The sequence below is a fragment of the Cladosporium halotolerans genome (genome assembly GCF_011745625.1).
Source record: "Cladosporium halotolerans strain TM138-S3 chromosome Unknown Sca12, whole genome shotgun sequence".
Classification (NCBI taxonomy): domain Eukaryota; kingdom Fungi; phylum Ascomycota; class Dothideomycetes; order Cladosporiales; family Cladosporiaceae; genus Cladosporium; species Cladosporium halotolerans.
The window spans coordinates 1,824-19,661 of record NW_027191463.1 but is presented as its reverse complement, the minus strand read 5'-3'; the positions used below and the strand labels follow the sequence as shown (position 1 = coordinate 19,661).

Genomic DNA, 17,838 nt, shown 5'->3' with positions numbered 1-17,838 from the left:
AGCGTCCTGTGCGGCCATTGAACCGCTTCCGCCTAGGGAGCTACCATCGTCGTCCGAAAAATTTGGTCCATGAGGTATTGGTGAAATATATTCCTTGCGGGCTACTCTCCGACAGTAAAGTATATCATGTGCTAGTACCATTCTCTGTAGACAATGAGACTGCATTTTCACCCAGAGAGCCTATTGAATCACCTAAAAACTGACGCGAAGGACAAGATCGACGTGCCAACTGTGCTGGCATCCGATTCATCCTCACTCTCGTCGCGCGTCGCTGTGAAAACAAGACGCTCGACCCCGTCATCATCCAAGTTGACCTCTCTACTGACTTCACTAACAACCTTAAACTTGTCCCCGGCTTTCAAAATCTTTATCACGTGCTCGGCATTGAAGAACGCCAGCTCCAGGTGGCGGATCAGCGCACTATTGTGCATCCTGATCGCCTTCAGCCATCCAGGCACGCTGATCTTTGGCGTATGCCCAACCGGAAACTTGAACTTGGTCTCTCCGTAGAAAATAGGAAGCGCCTCGGCGCGGAAGGCTCTGCACGTTCGCGTGAGTGGCGGTTGGCAGGCGTTGGCACCTTGATTGCGGCACCAGCTATTGGTTGTGTCAGCAGTCCCTGCAATATCGAAGTGAGGAAAGGTTGAAACGTACGTGCAGGCGCAGATGAAGAGCTTCTTATCGCTGATGAAGGCTTCGCGCCAGATCTCCTTGCGCACGTCGGCGGGCAAGTCACGCAGATTGTTGCGGTTGCGCCAGGAGACGCGCTCGCCGTTGCTGAGGCGGATGTCGATACGCTCGGTTGGTATCCCGTTCAAGGAAAGGCCAGCCAGGGATCCGTCCTTGGATTTTTCGAAGACGAGCTGCGGGTCTACAGCGCAGTCTGGGACAGATTCGGGAACAGCCTCGGGGACTGTTGGCAAGGGCCTGCGCGGCGGCTTGACTTTGCGTGGCCTGGCGCTGGCGAAGGTCGTGACGGACTCCGTCACGAAGGCATTGTCCGCCGATATGTCCGGGAGGCTGATGCTGTCGCCGGAAGAGCTCTCTTCGTGGTAGTAGAACTCGGTGCTGAGAGGGTGGAGCGAGACGGGCTCGCGACGCCTGGCGATGAAGCTACTGAAGCGCTGCATTCTCTGGCGAAAGGTGGTTGGTGGTTTCGCCGGTATGGGTAGCGGCGCCTATGGGGTGCCTGTTCGTTTCAGCTTCAAGTCCTTTAATTTGTTGTTATTGATCAATTTTTCAACGATCATTGATCAAATGGAATGGCCAATAATCATGAGCAAGTGGTAATTGTTGTGTGGTCAGGGCAGTGGTCAGTGGTCACAACTTCGTTGTGCTTGTATGTGTAAGCTGGCGAAGTGAAGCTGCAAAATAAGCAAGCGCGGCGCGACATTGGAGTGCGCGGCGTCAACACTCCCGACTCTTCGAGCAAAACATGTGACACGATGAGGAAATTTTCGAGAACGGAAAGTCAATACTGATGCAAACACAAACCTACGAGAACATTGCCGCATACCATCACACCTCATCAAGACCTTTGTCCTTTCTTCAAGAGAACTTGAGCTCAGCGGCAGGCTCAAGAGTGCCAGAACACTCTCCAAACCCCACCAGCGCACCAGGCTCACTGCCACAGACGCCCGATATTGCGACCTCATCGTAGTCCTCGAGATAGATCCGTTTCTCGCCGCCCGCAAGTTGGACCTCCTTTTGACCGTTGCCATTCATCTCAAGCAGACATCCCTTCTCGTTGTCAGCTCTTCCCGAGATGGTGCCGCTGCCCAATAGGTCTCCGACATTGAACGGGCATCCGCCGATAGTATGATGCGCGAGCATCTGCGGGAACGAGAACAGGAGGTTCTTGGCCGTGGTCTGAGAAACGGTCGTGGTCTTCCCGTCATGGGTAGTGATGGACACCGACAGATCGATATCGAAGTGGCTCTGTCTCTTCTTCTCGTCGAGATAAGGGAGAGGCTTCGTGTCGGTCGGAATACCATTGGCAGCAAACGGCTCGAGTGCGTCCATCAAGACCACCCACGGACTGATCGATGTACCAAAGTTCTTGCTATGGACGGGACCAAGAGGTTGATACTCCCACGCCTGGATGTCACGAGCGGACCAGTCGTTCATGAGGACCACACCAAAGAGGTAGTCCGGGGCATCCTCGATCCTGATGACATCTCCCATGTCAGAGTTGGCGCAGACGAAACACCCAAGCTCGAGCTCAAAGTCAAGCTTGCGGCTGGGTGAGAGGATCGGTTGCTTGACCTCCGCATTATGGTTCTCCAGGATCTGGCCATTTGGGCGTTGAATAGGCGTACCACTCACAACGACACTGGAAGCTCTCCCATGGTAGCCAACCGGCATGTGCGTATAGTTCGGCTGCAGGGCATTCTCTTCTCCACGGAACAGAGTGCCCACGTTGTGAGCGTGGTTCAAGCCAGCATAGAAGTCGGTGTAATCCCCAATCTTCATGGGCATGTGGTTCTCACATTTCTCCAACGGAATGATAGCCTTCTTGCGCAGGTCGAAGTTTCGCTGGAGGACCTCGGGGAACGGACCGCCATTGAGCAAGACGCTCTGCAAGTACTCCCTCACAATGGTGTGGTATTCACGCGTTAGAGCCGCAAACGCGTTCAGAGTCGGCTCGGAGAAAACGCTCTGATACGGCTGGATGGTTGACAAAGCTGAGAAGCCATTGCCGGCGGTGAAGGCCTTCAAGTCAATGGCATAGTCGCCAATGGCAATCGCTGGGCGTGGCTTCTTGTCCTCGGCGGTGGAGATGATGCCGAAGGGGATGTTGTAGATGGAGAAGTGGGATTTCGGATCAACATCGACCCAGGACTGGAGAGGTGCCATTGTAACGAGTTCTCACTGGGATGATACCTTGGTGGTGAGCTGGTGCTGCTGTGGCAGCTTCGTGGAAGGAGAAGGCTTTAGGTAAGGTGATCCTGGTGGAGCTTAGAGGGTGATGTTTGGCGATCAGACAGCACTGGTGATCTTCCGAGACCAGGCTGTCAGCTTACACTTGTGTTGTCACTACATGCGTATCTCAATTAATAAGTGAGAGAGTGGGCGTTGCGCGAGAATGGAGCTCACAACATTGATGGAGCTGGAGCTGAATGCGGGGTCAGCACGCGACACTCGCATTGATGTCTCCTAGTCGCGGTCCTCCCCCGCGGTGGGGCAACCATCGTGACCAGACCAGTTTATCCTTCACTTGAGGTGCCTGTGCCGTTACATCATCCGCGGAAGGCTTTCCATGCGGAAGATCTGCGCAACCTTCGGCACACGAGGTGCCTCTGGCCGAGGGCTATTGCTGGAACGAGTGTGGAGGTGAGCTGATCGTCCGCCGGTAGCACGAAGAGAGTAGCTACGAGATAGATAAATTCAGCACTCTTCCAACTTCAGTGGATGATCGATACTCACAGCAAGCTCCTCTTCTGCTCCAATTTGTAATCTTCTAGCCAAGGCGACTACAAAGATGCCTGTCACGGACTTCAAGGTTCCTGAGAAATACAATTACCAGAACGGTTTCAACAGTTATCATGAGACAGAAGCTGTAGATGGCGCACTGCCAATTGGTGCTAATAATCCCCAGAAAGCACCTTTGGGGCTCTACAACGAGAAGCTTTCGGGCACTGCTTTTACAGCACCCAGGCACGAGAATCAGCAGACCTGGCTCTACCGCATCCTGCCAGCAAGTGCACATTCGCCATTCGAGCCGCGAGAGAGCTCCACTTACAATACAAATCCTGAGAACAAGCCTCATGAGAAAATCCATCAGATACCAAATCAGCTCAGATGGGATCCTTTCGACCTCGACAAGTCAGTAGATTGGGTGCATTCGCTGCATCTCGTCGCTGGTGCGGGAGACCCAACGATGAAATCCGGTCTGGGCATTTTCATCTATGCAGCTGGCAAAGATATGGACGCCCAAGATGCGTTCTACAGCGCGGATGGCGATTTCCTGATTGTGCCACAACACGGCGTGCTCGACATTCAGACTGAACTTGGGAAACTGTTGGTACGGCCCAATGAGGTCTGCGTGATCCCTCGTGGTGTTCGATACCGAGTGACACTTCCAGAAGGCCCTGTCCGCGGGTACATCTGCGAGCTGTACCAAAATCATTTCACACTGCCAGACCTCGGCCCGATGGGTAGCAACGCGTTGGCGAACGAGAGAGACTTCCAGGCGCCCGTTGCGTCTTTCGATGAGGACAACGATGGCAAAACCACCTACACGATTCTCTCCAAATTCGCCGGCCACCTGTTTGCGGCCAAACAGAACCACACCCCTTTCGACGTTGTCGCCTGGCACGGCAACTACTACCCATACAAGTACGACCTTGGCCGTTTCAACACAATGGGTAGCATCAGCTACGATCATCCAGACCCCAGCATCTTCACCGTGCTGACAGCGCAGTCGGACCACCCGGGCACTGCAATCGCGGACTTTGTCATCTTCCCGCCTCGCTGGTTGGTGCAAGAAGACACATTCCGCCCGCCATGGTATCATCGCAACACCATGAGCGAGTTCATGGGCTTGATCGGCGGGCAGTACGATGCGAAGACCGGGGGTGGCTTCCAGCCTGCCGGCGCCTCGCTTCACAATGTCATGTCCGCGCATGGTCCAGACGCGGCGACACATGAGAAGGCGTCGACGGCGGACTTAAAGCCAATGAAGGTCGGCGAGGGAAGCATGGCGTTCATGTTTGAGTCGTGTCTGATGGTCGGTGTGACGGAGTGGGGTCTGAAGAAGTGTGCCAAGGTGCAGTCGGATTACAATGCCGAGAGCTGGGAGCCTTTGAAGCCGCGGTTCAAGAGGCCAGAGAAGAGCTCGAACGATGTTTCTCAAGGTATTGAAGGGAAGATTGGAGACAAGGGCCAGGTACCGCACTGGACCTAGGCCAGTCAGCGGGAGAAGCTGGGATTACGGAATAATTCCACGTAGTTTGAAGCATTGTCCTCGAGTTCGGATATACTGAAAGCCTGTAAGATCAAGTGCACATCTCCATGACACTTCAGATATGTTGCAGCGTCCAAAAATGATGCTCAGAGCAAAGAGTCTGTTGAGTCGAGCGAGGCTTTGTGCAACGTCGGCGTTTGATCCTCCGACGTGTCTAACATTTCGTCACAAGCTTCCCTCCGCGACCAAAAAGCACCCCGCAGCAAGTGAACAGCTACTTGTCCAAACTACATATTCAAAACAACAGGATCCCCAAGAGAATACTGCTCAGAAGCTCACCCCCCTCTCACCACAAGAATGTCTTCCGAATCTCGCCCCATCGATCCCCTCCGCTTCGCCGAAGCACTCGAAACGCTGCCGCTCGATGCGCTCTTCGCCAAAGCCGCTGAGCTGACCAACAGCATCGAGCAGCTGCGGTCGTCCAACGAGCAGATGGTACCGTTCGCCGACGACGGCGACCAAGACTGCAAAGATGCGATGTTCGAGAACCTAGGTGTGATCACTCGCATGCACGAGCGCGTGGGGCTGATCCGCACAGAGGTCGAGAAGAGGGGCCTGGTTTGGCCGGCAGATGGTGGACCGCAAGATGTGAGGAGGTTGAGGGAGTTTGGTCTTGAGGGCGAGGCGGGCGAGCAGATTGTTGTTGGGAGGACGGAGGCAGGTGCTGCAGATACGGCACGGGTGAACGGTGTTGCCGACGAGACTGATGCTGGGGCTACAAGCAATGATGGAAGGGCAAGGCAGAGCGGGCGGTTGACAGATGAGGAGCTGAGGAGGCAAGTGGAGGCGCAGATGGAGCTAGACGATGGAGAGGAAGGTGTGCATTTGTGAGGCGGTTTACGGAGGATGCTGCCTGGAATGAATCATGAGAACTGCATGGAGACGGAAGCGGCGTGCATTTGTGAGGCACACTAGGGAGGATGCGCCTGAAATGAATCAGGAGAAGCACATTGAGACGGAAGCGTTCCGGCCGCCGCGCAGTGAATATGGTAGGAACGAAAGGCCACGGGAAGCCCTTCACTGAAAAGGGATCACGATTGAAGACACGCATCATGGTCGATGAAGCGATAGACCAAGCCCACGACTTGCAGGCGTCCGTCAAGCCTTCTTGGGAGCAGTGGAGAACGCAGGGCAGACTCCTTAGGTGGGAAAGGGCATTGGATGGCGTCCCACAACATGGCAGGAACGGCCCCGAGTCTTCCAAAACTGGCAGAGTATATATTCAAATAGACGATAATTCGTCCATTGCTCTGCTAGCGCAATGGTAGCGCGCGAGACTTCTAATCTCGAGGCTGCGGGTTCGAGTCCCGCGTGGAGCTGAATCTCTGATCAGGGAATCAGCATTTCTTTTTGGTTTTTGGCGGTGGGAGCATCTTTTTGGCTGTTTTGTCTCCTCGGGAGCGCCCAAATCTGGGGATTTCGCTTTTTTAGCACGCTCGTCTACTATTCGTCATCAGGAAGATGCTGCCTCGGCCTAACAAGGTTTGTACTATAGACTGTAGTGGGGGGCGTTGCTTCAGAGCACATCACCAAAGCAAGGATATCACATCTTCACAGAGCATGCTTGAAAATTTCGTGATTGACCCTGTTCATAGTCTCACCCTCCACGGTTTTAGCTCCATCGCAATGGAATCCAAGCTTCACAAAGAATCTGTCCACAACCTAACAGCGTGGACTGCACTCCGAAGCCCGACAACCCGTCTCCGAATTGCCTGATCAGGCAGAATTCGTTCTGGAGATTGCAGATCGCCCAACCTAAATCTCAAATACTCCGTTCCGTAATCCCAAGCGGGGATCATCCCAACGATAGATCTTGCCGTGATTGGCTCGAAGACCATAGAGTAATAAAGCTTCATACTGGAATGTTGCCAAATACCTGGAATCCCACGCGTCGTCACGGACTGTGACACCGAGGTCCGGTCTGCAGGTGAATGTCATGACCAGTTGCTTTGACCGAAGGGACACTAGGTGATCCGCAAGAAGGTCCACGTATAACTCCTCGTCACTCCTTGTGTTGTGTATGATATGCTCAGCAACTCAGCCAATTTTAATCATTCGCTAGTTGTCTTCTTTGGTCCAGTCCTAAGTGTATGACCAACATGCAGCTTCTCCTTTATACTATAGCTGGCTTACTAGTTTCCACAAGCATTGCTACGCCCACTCCCACTCGGGACGAAGCATTGATCGAGCGCCGACAGCTACTTGGGGACGTCCTGGGCTCGATTGACGACATATCAAATGGCAATGCTGACACCGACAATCCTTCAAAGTCACTGCTTGACGTTCTGAAGCCGGTCACCTCTAATACCAAACCATCGAGTGTTGAAGAAGCTAGTGCAGCCATCTCGAATGTCTTCCAAGCTTCGCCTACTCCGGTCAATCTTTTTGCGGCAGTTGCCCAGCTGGTAGAGCAGGGACTTACTACCGAGAATGTGCAGGATGCACTCGCATTCGTCGACGGACTTCTTGACGGACAGAACAGTGAGAACAACAACAACCCTATCGATCCAAGCCCAGCTGCGTACCCATCCGCTGGGCCTGATGACGCACCCTACTCCCTCAGCGAGGACGCACTCAGGGCTGCAATCTACATTCCGGACACCTTCCAATACGGCCGTGAGGGCGCTCCACAACCGATCATCTTGGTTCCCGGTACCGGCAATACTGGCTTCATCACTTTCTCTGGTAATTACATCCCACTCCTGCAAGGCTCTGACATCGCCGACCCAGTTTGGCTTAACATTCCTGGATACCTCCTTGACGATGCTCAGCTGAATGCTGAGTACGTCGCCTACGCCATTAACTATATCTACGGCATCAGCAATCAACGCGAGATTGCTGTCGCCGCCTGGTCACAGGGGAACATCAATGCGCAATGGGCCTACAAGTACTGGCCTTCCACCAGGGACCGCGTCACTGACCACATTGGTTTCTCTCCTGACTACCACGGCACAGTTCTTGCCAACTTGATCACCGCACCAGGCGAGCCCCTCTCTCCCTCCGTCCTGCAGCAGGAGTACAACTCAAACTTCATCAAAACCCTGCGCAACAACGGCGGAGACTCCGCCTACGTGCCCAGCACGCTCATCTACTCCGGCTTCTTCGACGAGATTGTCCAACCACAGTCCGGCGATATCGCCTCCGGCAGACTGCTTGACGCCCGTAGCGTCGGAGCGTCGAACAACGAGGTCCAAGTCGTTTGCGCAGGCAGGCCGGCGGGCACGTTCTACACGCACGAAGGCACGCTGTACAACCCGCTCGGCTTCGCTTTGCTCAAGGATGCTCTGGCGAACGAGGGCGCAGGGCAGTCGAGCAGATTGAACTTGACCTCGGTCTGCAACGACTACCTCACGCCAGACCTTGCGCTGAGCGATTTTCTGCTGACGGAGAATGCGATCCTTGTTGCGGCGCTGGCGATTCTGGCGGATCCGGACAAAGTGTTCACGGAGCCCGCTATTCGAGGTGAGCTGCATCTGACAATTCTTTAGAGCTCACGACTGACCATTGCTACCAGCTTATGCGACCTAAGGCTTTTGGATGATTACGAGCCGCGATCTAATTCCGTGAATACATCGTCGTATCACCAAGGTTACATTAATGTGGAAGTTTCGTGTACATGTTTCACGTAATGTATCTATCTGAATACTTCAGCGTCCGTCATTCATACGGCCAGTGGAGCCTCGTTTCACTTAGGCCAACTCTCTGAAAATGGGGTATTCGTCCCCAGCGCTGACCGGAATGATGCTGAAAGACACGAAAGACTCCGCAATCTCCGGCTCCAGCGCAATGAAAGCCTGCGCTGCTTTCTTCTGGCGCGTACTGACCCTCCAGCTACCGGCAGGCAAAACCAAATCCTCTTTGACGAACGGCTCGGTTGTGACATGGTTCCGGACGACTCCTTCGTAGAACTCAGTCTCCAGCTGCGAAGAGGTGATGTTGTAGGCTTGGACGGGAGCGCGGTGTTGGTATTTGAGCTCTTCCAATTCGACGCCCATGATCTTGAGTTTCTCAGCGACATCGATCCAGTTGCGGGGGATGAGGTAGGCTTCGGGTCGAGCTCTAGTTTGGTTGGCGAGAGCTGGCGTGGAGCTTTGAAACTCAATGGGAACCTGCACTAGGCTGCCATTACGGATGTCGACGAAGGTGAAGGTCCTGTTCTCGCTCGGCTGGTAGTCGGAGAGGACGATGTCGTCGTCGCTGGTAATGAAACTCTCAATAGCTGTCTCGATGGTCTCGAGAACCTCATCGACGTCTTGCCTTGCAATGTTCAAGAAGGATTCCAGCATAGTAAGAGCGGCAGCGGTACGACGTTGAAAGTGCTGGTCAGCGAGTCGGATACCACGCAGTTCTGCAAGGATGACCACAGCCTGGTTTAGACCCATGGCGTTGCGACCGCTGGTAGGGCTTGTGATCGCTTCCTCCATCACGATGGGAGCTTCCACGTCGCTTGATTCGCCGGTCACATAGGGCTCCCAGTTCATGCCGCGCTCTTCAAGCGCAGCGCCAATCCCCAGCCTGAACTTGCCATCAGTCAAGTTCCGAATCTCCTGGCGCGTATTAAGGTTCTTGGTGCCTGCGATCATTGCATCTGCGCCATGACGATACCTTCCACCGTAGATGGTAGGTGCTGTGAACTCGTGCATATCGATCACCACGTGCGGATCCCATTCGTTGAAGGCTTGCTTGATGTCGCTGGTTTGTTGCTTGAGTAGCTTTGGGTGGTCGCGGTTCGGATCAATGTTGCTGACGAGTTCGCGCTGGAAATAACTAGCGCCGTCGCGGTTGTATTGCGGCAAGATGAGAATATCCATTCTTTCGAGAAGGTTGGCAGTCCACGTGCTGTTGGCATCCATCTTACCGAGCAGGGCCATGACTCCCTGGTCAGCTGCAGGCTCGTTTCCATGAATCTCGCCCTGAATGTACACGCGGAGCTTAGCTGGCTGAGTGGCGTTTCCAGAGATACCCTCTGAAGGCTTAGTCAGGAAGACGTAAGGTATCGGTCGACCCTGTTCAGTTTGAAAATCCGCCACGTAGTAATTATACCAGTCGTTACGAGGCGCGAGAGACTGGAGGAAGTTGTCTATACTCTGTTAGTGTAACTCGATATAGATGCCAGGAGACACTGACCCATGACATAGTCTGGTGTTGGAGGCGCAGTGCCATTGGCGAAGCCAGGAGGTACAGTATCTGGGCTCAGAAAGAACGGCGATAGAAGATCGATATCAATGTCGGGATAATTGCGTGAAATAGCTTCACTGTCCTTGTTGACGGGTGTGTAATTGTCGCCATATGTTGCACCAGGTGACTGAGCTAGCACGCTGCTTCCTATGCACAGCAGTGCTGCTTTCATCTTGTTGATTGACGACGCCATGTTCGTGATCTCGCAAGTGCCTCAAGTGAATGGCAAGGTCACGTTCCTGATGACCAAGCACAAAGCTCTTCCGTGAAAAAAGGTCAAAAGTCGAGTTCTATCTTCGAGGAACCACCAGCGAGGCGACGGTAATTAAGTATTCTTCACGTCAACCTACTGTGGCCTACGGCTAATGCGTGCAATGCACCAAGTCCAAAGCCAAGAGAGAGTTATCCGGAACCCACCGACCTACCATGCGGCTCTCCGACCAAGTCTACCAGTCCTGGAAAATGATCTGTCGAGCGCACCGGCACCGTGGCCTTGGCTGCACCACGATAAGAGGGGAACATATAAGCAGGAACAGCATGCGTTCGCAGTCCTTCTCCACCAGCCTTTCTTAGGGAGGTGGTAAGGCATGCGCGCGGATCCGAACCCCGCCCGTCTTCGGCATACCTTGATTCAGAGCTTGGATATGTCTTGGTATGCTGTGGCAATGCGCCGGCGTTCCTGTAGGCACTTCCGGCACCGGCCTTTGCGTCAGGGCGGGCGTGCAGTCGTGGGATCTATCGGAGGAGCGACCGCGCCAGACTCGGAGGTGGTTCAACGCCTTTTGAGCAACCAAACCTGATGTCGCAATGCTCCGCGATAGTGGCAGCGATCGCGGGGTGAAGACGAAGATCACGGCGGACCACGCGAGCCTGGAGGTTCGGAGGCACGTGAGATGGCCCATCGGCGGAGATCGGTGTTCTCTCCTTGGCATGGCCGATCAACGTCATGTCCTCGTCGCTCAAGATACAGTAATATCGTTATTATTCCCCGCCAGGAACAATCCAACATATGTTGGCCCATCACCATTCGTGTCTTCCTCCCAAATTACCATTCCTTAAAAACACGCCGTGCGTGGTTCTAGTTGTGCCGTGACTTCGCGTTCGACTCCAGTCCGAGGCAGGACGCAGTAGCCTCGTGCATGCAGATCAGCAGTGTCGGACAATCAGTTGCCCCGAGGTTAACAATCATGTTGACCCGCAATTCTTTGGCAAACATGCCTCTCACGCGGGTTTGAAGACTGTCAGCAGACCTGCTCTTAGCAGAATTCTTGAGCGCGAAAAGATGAAGCATCGCTAAGTAAACGTTGTATCATTGAGTAAAGAGGCTATCGTTGCGCTTTTTAGACGATAGAATCATTCTGCATGCCATGGTAGCCTTCGTTGAAGCTGCCTAAAGCTCTCGAGATTGGCCCTTATGCCTTGGCCGGCGTCAAGGTAGCCATCAGCGGCTTCTTCTCCCAAAGCGTAAAGACCTTCTGGTCGTTCCAGCCCTTGCTCTCCTCGCAGAGCTTCATGTCGAAGTGCAGCACGACAGTCGCCATTAAAAGGCGCATCTCATGCCATGCAAGGTTCTACGCGAAAACAAAGTCAGCTCCAGTACACATGATTGACGTCTAGATCTCATAACGTACCTTTCCAAGACAATTCCTCGGCCCAACGCTAAACGCCTCCATCGCGTCGAGCTTGTCGTCCTTGAACTCCGGGTCGCCGAGCCAGCGCTCAGGGTGGAACTCGTAGGGTTTGCGGAAGAGCTCCTCGTTGCGGTACGTCGCGAGGTGGTGCACGCCAACCTTGGTGCCGCCGGGGACCCACTGGCCGCAGATGACGGCGCCGCCGGCGGGCACGACACGGGGGAGCTCAGAGGGCACGGGCGGGTACATGCGCAGACCCTCCTGCAGGACGGCCATGAGGTACTTCTGCTTGGCGAGGGATTCCAGGCCCATGTCGTCGAAGGAGGAGAAGGCGGTGCGGATTTCCTTCTGCAGGAGCGCGAGCGTGTCCGGATTTGTGAGGAGCTGGTAGGTGGTGCCGCTGAGGGCTGTGGCGGTGGTTTCGGTGCCGGCGATCATGAACAGGGAGGCGATTGAGTGGTGCTCAGGGACTGAGAGGCCGTCAGGGCCGGAGCCGCGCTCCAGAATCTTGGTCCAGAGATCGGGACGGTCGGGGGTGCGGGCAAGACGGCGGTCGACGCGCTCCTTGGAGTAGTTCCAGTGCTCCCATTGCTTTTTGCGGACAACCTCGCTCTTGAAGAGGAGATTTTCGACGAGGTAGTTGGTGATCTTGCTATAGATCTTGAAGGCGCGAAGGCGGGTGCCGGTCTTGACCCCAGCGAAAATGACCTTGACCCAGGGCGAGTAGTCAGAGCCTTCGAGCATTTGTAGTGATTCCGCGAAAGTTAGATCGCCCATGATATCTGCAGATGTCAGCGAAAGCTCGAGGACTCGATTGGATTTCAAACTCAAGCATACCAAAAGTCGTGCAGTTGTAGAACTTAAGCATGTCAGCCGGCTTTCCAGCTTCAGCAGACTCAAGCAGCTTGTCTCTCATCAGCTCGACCCATCGCTTAAGCAAAGGCTCCTGGTCCTTCAGAGCACGGTCGGAGAACGCGTGGGAGAGGATCTTCCTCTGGCGGCTGTGGTTGGCATCGTCCGCGGTGATGATGCTATGGACCTTGTTGAGCGGGACACCGTAGAATTGCGGGTCCTTGTACAGGCCCTTCTTTCCGAATCCATAGATCTCTTTGAAGCCAGCTGCGCCGTTGGCGAAGGAGAGATGATCCGGGCTGGTGCGTACAACAGGGCCATATTTGGCGTGAAGCTCTGGGACGTAGACCGCATCGTCGCCGGTGAACAAGGAGCTGAGTGAGGGCAGAACCGAGAAGGCGCTCAACTTCGGGCCTGGGAACTCCGATAGGGGACCAAAGTATACATCGTAAATCTTCGATCCAACGTAGTAGACGACAGAGAGAGCAGCAAAGAGAACGATGATGGAAAATGTGTCTTTGGGCGGCCAAGTACTGGCCGCCGAGTCGGTCATTGTAGTCATGATGGTCCGGTGGCAATGAAGCCAGATGAAATGTGAGAATCGATCTGAGAGATATGGAAGGGTATTTAGTATATATACACATCAAACTGACACCGTACCATCTCCACACCGGCAAAAACGGGTTCGTCAGGTCATTAGGTGGCACCGCATGGAGCACCGCGAAAGCTTGCGAGAATTCCCTAGCTCGAGTGGCAGACGATTGGGGAGACGGCAGACACCCTGCAGACACAAAGGGACCGTTACGTCGATGACGGTTAGCACGCTGTGTTCATAACTTTTTGTTCGGTCGCTTCATATCCGGGGTATGACAAGCACTAGTGGCATGAAAGTGTCGGGTGTTCCAAGGCAGACGTTCCTGCTAGAGCCACGGACATGCTGTAATGCAGTATGAGTCGCAGACCGTGGGTAGAAAATGATAAAGCATGCAAAGACGGTAGTAAGATGACGTCCAAGTGCCCAGTCAGCGGCGATGTAATCCCTCGCACAAGAGCCGGCCGCCACATTATTTTGTGCATCCATATCCGGATCAAGGGTGTCCGAATTGTGGAGCGAGCATCGAACGTTGTGGACGCATGTGGGCGCCACGCACACTCGCGCGTCGTACATCTCGTAAACTAGTGGTGTTTCATGTGCTGCGAACTATATACATGCAGACTACGCCGGCAGTCCTGTCATCCGCGGCTCACTGCCAACTGTGAATAAGACATGTCCGGTCAGTGTTTAACAGCGGTCGGGACCGACAAACGCCGTGAAGTACGCGGTGCTGCAGAGGAAGAAGCTGCTGCTGCATTTGGTTGGGAACCAGGAAGATGCTCTTACAGTAGCAAGTTGCAATGGTTGCCTGATCACGAGGTAGTTTTCGCTCCCCGCTCTGCGAGGTGCTCGCGATCCGCACTTTGCTAGTACAACCTCCGGAGTCTGCTAAGGTACCTTTCACGAGCTCGATCATCCAACCTAGCATGTATCGGTAGGAGTAGGGGTGCCCAACCCCTAGATCAAGGTTACTGGCCAAAGTCTCGTACTGCGGGACTAACAAGTGCCAGTCATCAATTGCCTTTGACCAACGTTACATTATCTAGTGTAGCATGCCGCGCACCCGACAAAAAATCAAGCTAAGACCTATGGGTATCGAAGAAGCCACCGCCAATTACATCCAACCCTCCCCTGTCTCTCTCTCGGCCGAAGTCAAAATTACCACTCACACCTTCCCCATCCTACATACTCCCCCAATGCAGCACCACCTCAAGCCTTCGCAAACTTCTTCCCCTCGTAAATAGTCGGGATCTGCCCCGCCATGTAGTCCTTGCCCTTGATCATGCTGACCATGAATCCAGGCGTCTTCCAGCCATTGAAAGCGCCCACACCTCCCTTCGGACCAACAGGAACCACCTGCGTCTCCGCGTCGTTGCGCTTGTACTGCCTCTCGGCCGGCACAGAAGTCACGCCCGCATCCTTCAGCACGTCGTGGGAGAAGTTTGCGCCGAAGACCGGCACGGCGTTGTAGAGGTTCAGCACGCCGCCCTTGTCGGCGCCGGCGACGTCGCCGAGCGCGTAGACGCGGGGGCCCGCGGCGTCGACGCGCAGCGTCAGCGGGTTGGCGTCGACGTGGCCGGAGGCCTTCTTGAGCGCGTCCGGGACGAAGGAGGTGTTGGGCGTGACGCCGACGGCGGGCACGTAGGCGTCCGCGGTCATGGACTTGCCGTTGCTGAGGTGGACTTCGGTTTTGCCGTCGGCGGTCTCGGTCGTGCCGGTCACTTTGGTCTTGTAGAGGACGGTGACGCCGAGCTTCTCAAGCTGGCTTTGGGCTTTTTGGGCGAGGGCGGGTCGGAGGACGGGGAGGAGCTTGTCGCCGCCAGCGACGAGGGTGATACGGGCTTTGCCTTTGAGGTGCGAGCCGATTTCGCCGGCGGTTTCGACGGCGATGGGGCCACCGCCGCCGACGACAATCTCAGTCGCGGAGGCGAGGCGCGAGTTCATCTCCTCAAGGGCCTTCATGGAGATGGTGTGGTCGCCGTGGAGGGTGGTGGCAGCCGTGGGGGATCGGATGCCGGTGGCGATGACGAGGGCATAGTAAGGCAGAGATTCGGAAGCCTCGCTACCAGAAGGCTTGTATGTGATGGTGCGAGATTCCGTATCAATGCCAGTGGCAGAACCGTGATGGAAGGTAATCGAGTCCTTGAGTTGCGGGTATTGCTTGAAGCCATCCATGACCGGCAGGAAGTACTTCTCGTGAGGCGCCTCCTTCACGGACACGATGGCCCTAGGGGCGCCAATGTGCCACCAGAAGTGTGTCGACTCGCTGACGATGTGCAAGACATATTTGGCGTCCTTGGAGCCAGCAAGCTTTGGCAGAGTGTGCTTGGCGATGTAGTGTGCAGCACTCAGACCTGCGAAGTTCGCTCCAACAATGACAATGTTGCGAGTCTCGGACATGTTGGCAGGTGGCAAGCAGGCCAGGGGAGTAGATCTGGGCAAGGAAGCGAGCCTGTTTGGGTGTAGACTTGCCAACACTCTGCGTGAGGCGAACTTCTGGAGCAGCGGTATGCCTTTTACTACGACTGAGACTGGGTCAGGAGACAGTGATAGAGCTAATGCCTATAGCGTCGCTGAGTGGCACAAAGCGCTAGAACGATGAGACGTTGGATGCGTTGGGGAGCCGAGAGCGTTGCGACAGGGCAGAGATGTTGGACGTGATGAGGTGGGAGATGGAAGCGGTCATGTACTGGCGGGATGTGAGGACACGTTTGGTTGGGAATTGCGAGCAGGCATGAGTTTATATAGAGTGATACATGATGCATGCATACAACAGTAATGGTATGCAGGAGATAAATCGCAATGCGGACGTTACCACATCGATGAGGGCTCCAGATGATGCGCGACAGGGGTTGAAGGTGGGATTTCGTCTGTGCTCGTCCCCTTCCGGATTCTGAAGGAAATTAACCCCCAGCCTTACCGCGAGCTTTGGTAAGCTGCCGCGACAAGTCACACTGCAGTTCGCGCTCGTCGGGCCAACGCTGAGCCGTGATTGAAAATTCACCATAATTTGGCGTCTGATGACACTGAGCGCCCACCGATTCAGCCAGCGTTGTTTTGTGCTCGCGGATGGATACACGTCCGTCAAGGCTGTCGACCACCAGCGCGAATGCGAGTCATGACGAAGCAGGAGTGTCACGGAGAATTAAAATCTAGCATGTGTCAAGGTTGTCGTCTCCGACGACAGGCAAGCACAGGCTCAGGCTCAGCCACCAGACGCGACTACAAAATTCTGTGACAGCGGCTTCGGTAGCTGTGCGTTCCGGCATTCCTTCGGGATGCATGGAATCGAGAAAGAAGCATCCAGAGAAAGTGACAGCCCGGTGATCGCACTTGATGGACCACCCCTACCTGTGAGGCTTCCCTTGGAAATGTCGCATGACACGACCAAGGCGCTCTCACGAGCTGCCGCGCATTTGGCTCACGAAACCAGGGAAGGATGCGAGTTTGAAAACGACAGCACTCGAGACGAAAGCCTCAAGGCTCATTAATCCTCCTCAAATTCGAAGAAGGTATGTAGCGGCCATCCCACAACCCCGTTCCACAGTACAAGACGCAAGAACGCAATTGGTAGGAAAGACGGACGCAGTGATTTCCTCCTTCTACAAGGCCGGGAACGGAGGGGAATTCAGTGACGGCCGTGACCGCGCTCATAACCCTCAGCAAGTCGCCGTAGCGAAGCCTTGACTAAATGACTATTAGTCACCTACTGATAGCTTTGAGAAGAGGAGGGCGAGGGAGAGGAGACTTTTATGCTTGCTTTTCGCCGCCAAGCCTGCTAGCGTGCGGGAGTGCCTGCGGTGAAGTTGTGTGCCTGGCGAGCCTGGCGGCCTGGAACATGGGCGCTTGCGCTCGAGGATGGCTTGGGCTTTTGCCCGTGGTTCGGTGCTATTACATACCTGATAGGTGAGGGTCTGAAAAGTGCTGTAGACAGCAGGTTCATGAGGTTGGGAGCATCGCAGTGGACCGTTAGATCGTGGGATTCCTCCAGGCATATCTCTTACCCTAACCCTAACCCTACCAACATCACGACCTGACAATACTTGAAGATAGATCGCAACAATATGAATATTCAAGCACATACATGACAATGCCGTTATTCTGGCGTATGTCATTAAATTCAAGATGGGCTCAGGGCCTGGGCTTCGGTTCTGTACGATAAGAGTGCCGCCCAAGGGATGGAGTCCACATCGCAGCGAGCAAATTATTAGACGTCCTGGACTCATCTACTGTCCCACTGACACGCACACAAAAAGCACCTCTACAACTCACCTCCATTTGAGGGAACATCATTGATTGTCGAGCACAATAGAAACTGAATAGCTGTCAAAAGTGTCTGCATTTGCCATGATGATCCCCAAGAAGAGCCTACTGCTAAACAACAAGAAAAGCATCTCGCCTCGAACGCTCCAATTTTTCTCAAATCAAACCGCAAAAGATAACTCAGCAGAGACTGAATAATGGCGAGGCACAATGGATCCGTCGAAATAGGCGCGCAAACTTTGCTGCGATGAGAGAGATAATGCCGTTCCATGCCAATTTTCTCCAACACGTCTGCAAACGCAGGAACAGGAACAGGAACATGAAAGGGAAAACCGTCACCATGCCGTCTCAAC

General features: G+C 54.5%; 8 protein-coding genes across 8 annotated transcripts; 3 read left to right on the top strand and 5 right to left on the bottom strand.

Moving 5' to 3' along the window:
• Positions 1 to 140: 140 nt before the first annotated feature.
• On the bottom strand, positions 141 to 1,130 carry WHR41_03986 (uncharacterized protein; the record flags this gene model as incomplete). Its single annotated transcript, XM_069372592.1, has 2 exons — positions 141 to 597; positions 655 to 1,130. The coding sequence occupies 2 exons, from the start codon at positions 1,128 to 1,130 to the stop codon at positions 189 to 191; spliced, it is 885 nt and encodes a 294-aa protein (XP_069230092.1). The 3' UTR covers positions 141 to 188.
• A 418-nt stretch (positions 1,131 to 1,548) lies between these two features.
• Positions 1,549 to 2,856, bottom strand: WHR41_03985 (uncharacterized protein; the record flags this gene model as incomplete). Its single annotated transcript, XM_069372591.1, has 1 exon — positions 1,549 to 2,856. One exon carries the CDS (start codon positions 2,854 to 2,856, stop codon positions 1,549 to 1,551), a length of 1,308 nt encoding a protein of 435 aa, XP_069230095.1.
• A 625-nt stretch (positions 2,857 to 3,481) lies between these two features.
• On the top strand, positions 3,482 to 4,906 carry hmgA (Homogentisate 1,2-dioxygenase hmgA; the record flags this gene model as incomplete). The annotated part of the gene is made up of 1 exon (XM_069372590.1): positions 3,482 to 4,906. The coding sequence occupies one exon, from the start codon at positions 3,482 to 3,484 to the stop codon at positions 4,904 to 4,906; it is 1,425 nt and encodes a 474-aa protein (XP_069230094.1).
• Positions 4,907 to 5,263: 357 nt separating this feature from the next.
• WHR41_03983 (uncharacterized protein) lies at positions 5,264 to 5,797 on the top strand (the record flags this gene model as incomplete). The annotated part of the gene is made up of 1 exon (XM_069372589.1): positions 5,264 to 5,797. One exon carries the CDS (start codon positions 5,264 to 5,266, stop codon positions 5,795 to 5,797), a length of 534 nt encoding a protein of 177 aa, XP_069230097.1.
• A 1,268-nt stretch (positions 5,798 to 7,065) lies between these two features.
• Positions 7,066 to 9,217, top strand: WHR41_03982 (uncharacterized protein; the record flags this gene model as incomplete). The annotated part of the gene is made up of 2 exons (XM_069372588.1): positions 7,066 to 8,428; positions 8,481 to 9,217. 2 exons carry the CDS (start codon positions 7,066 to 7,068, stop codon positions 8,492 to 8,494), a joined length of 1,377 nt encoding a protein of 458 aa, XP_069230096.1. The 3' UTR covers positions 8,495 to 9,217.
• WHR41_03981 (uncharacterized protein) lies at positions 8,561 to 10,456 on the bottom strand. Its single transcript, XM_069372587.1, has 2 exons — positions 10,094 to 10,456; positions 8,561 to 10,046 (listed from the first exon to the last, which is right to left on the bottom strand). Exons 1-2 carry the CDS (start codon positions 10,335 to 10,337, stop codon positions 8,656 to 8,658), a joined length of 1,635 nt encoding a protein of 544 aa, XP_069230099.1. The 5' UTR covers positions 10,338 to 10,456; the 3' UTR covers positions 8,561 to 8,655.
• A 1,100-nt stretch (positions 10,457 to 11,556) lies between these two features.
• On the bottom strand, positions 11,557 to 13,200 carry WHR41_03980 (uncharacterized protein; the record flags this gene model as incomplete). Its single annotated transcript, XM_069372586.1, has 3 exons — positions 12,613 to 13,200; positions 11,776 to 12,557; positions 11,557 to 11,715 (listed from the first exon to the last, which is right to left on the bottom strand). The coding sequence occupies exons 1-3, from the start codon at positions 13,187 to 13,189 to the stop codon at positions 11,557 to 11,559; spliced, it is 1,518 nt and encodes a 505-aa protein (XP_069230098.1). The 5' UTR covers positions 13,190 to 13,200.
• Positions 13,201 to 14,431: 1,231 nt separating this feature from the next.
• Positions 14,432 to 15,622, bottom strand: WHR41_03979 (uncharacterized protein; the record flags this gene model as incomplete). Its single annotated transcript, XM_069372585.1, has 1 exon — positions 14,432 to 15,622. The coding sequence occupies one exon, from the start codon at positions 15,620 to 15,622 to the stop codon at positions 14,432 to 14,434; it is 1,191 nt and encodes a 396-aa protein (XP_069229983.1).
• Between the last annotated feature and the right edge of the window lie 2,216 nt (positions 15,623 to 17,838).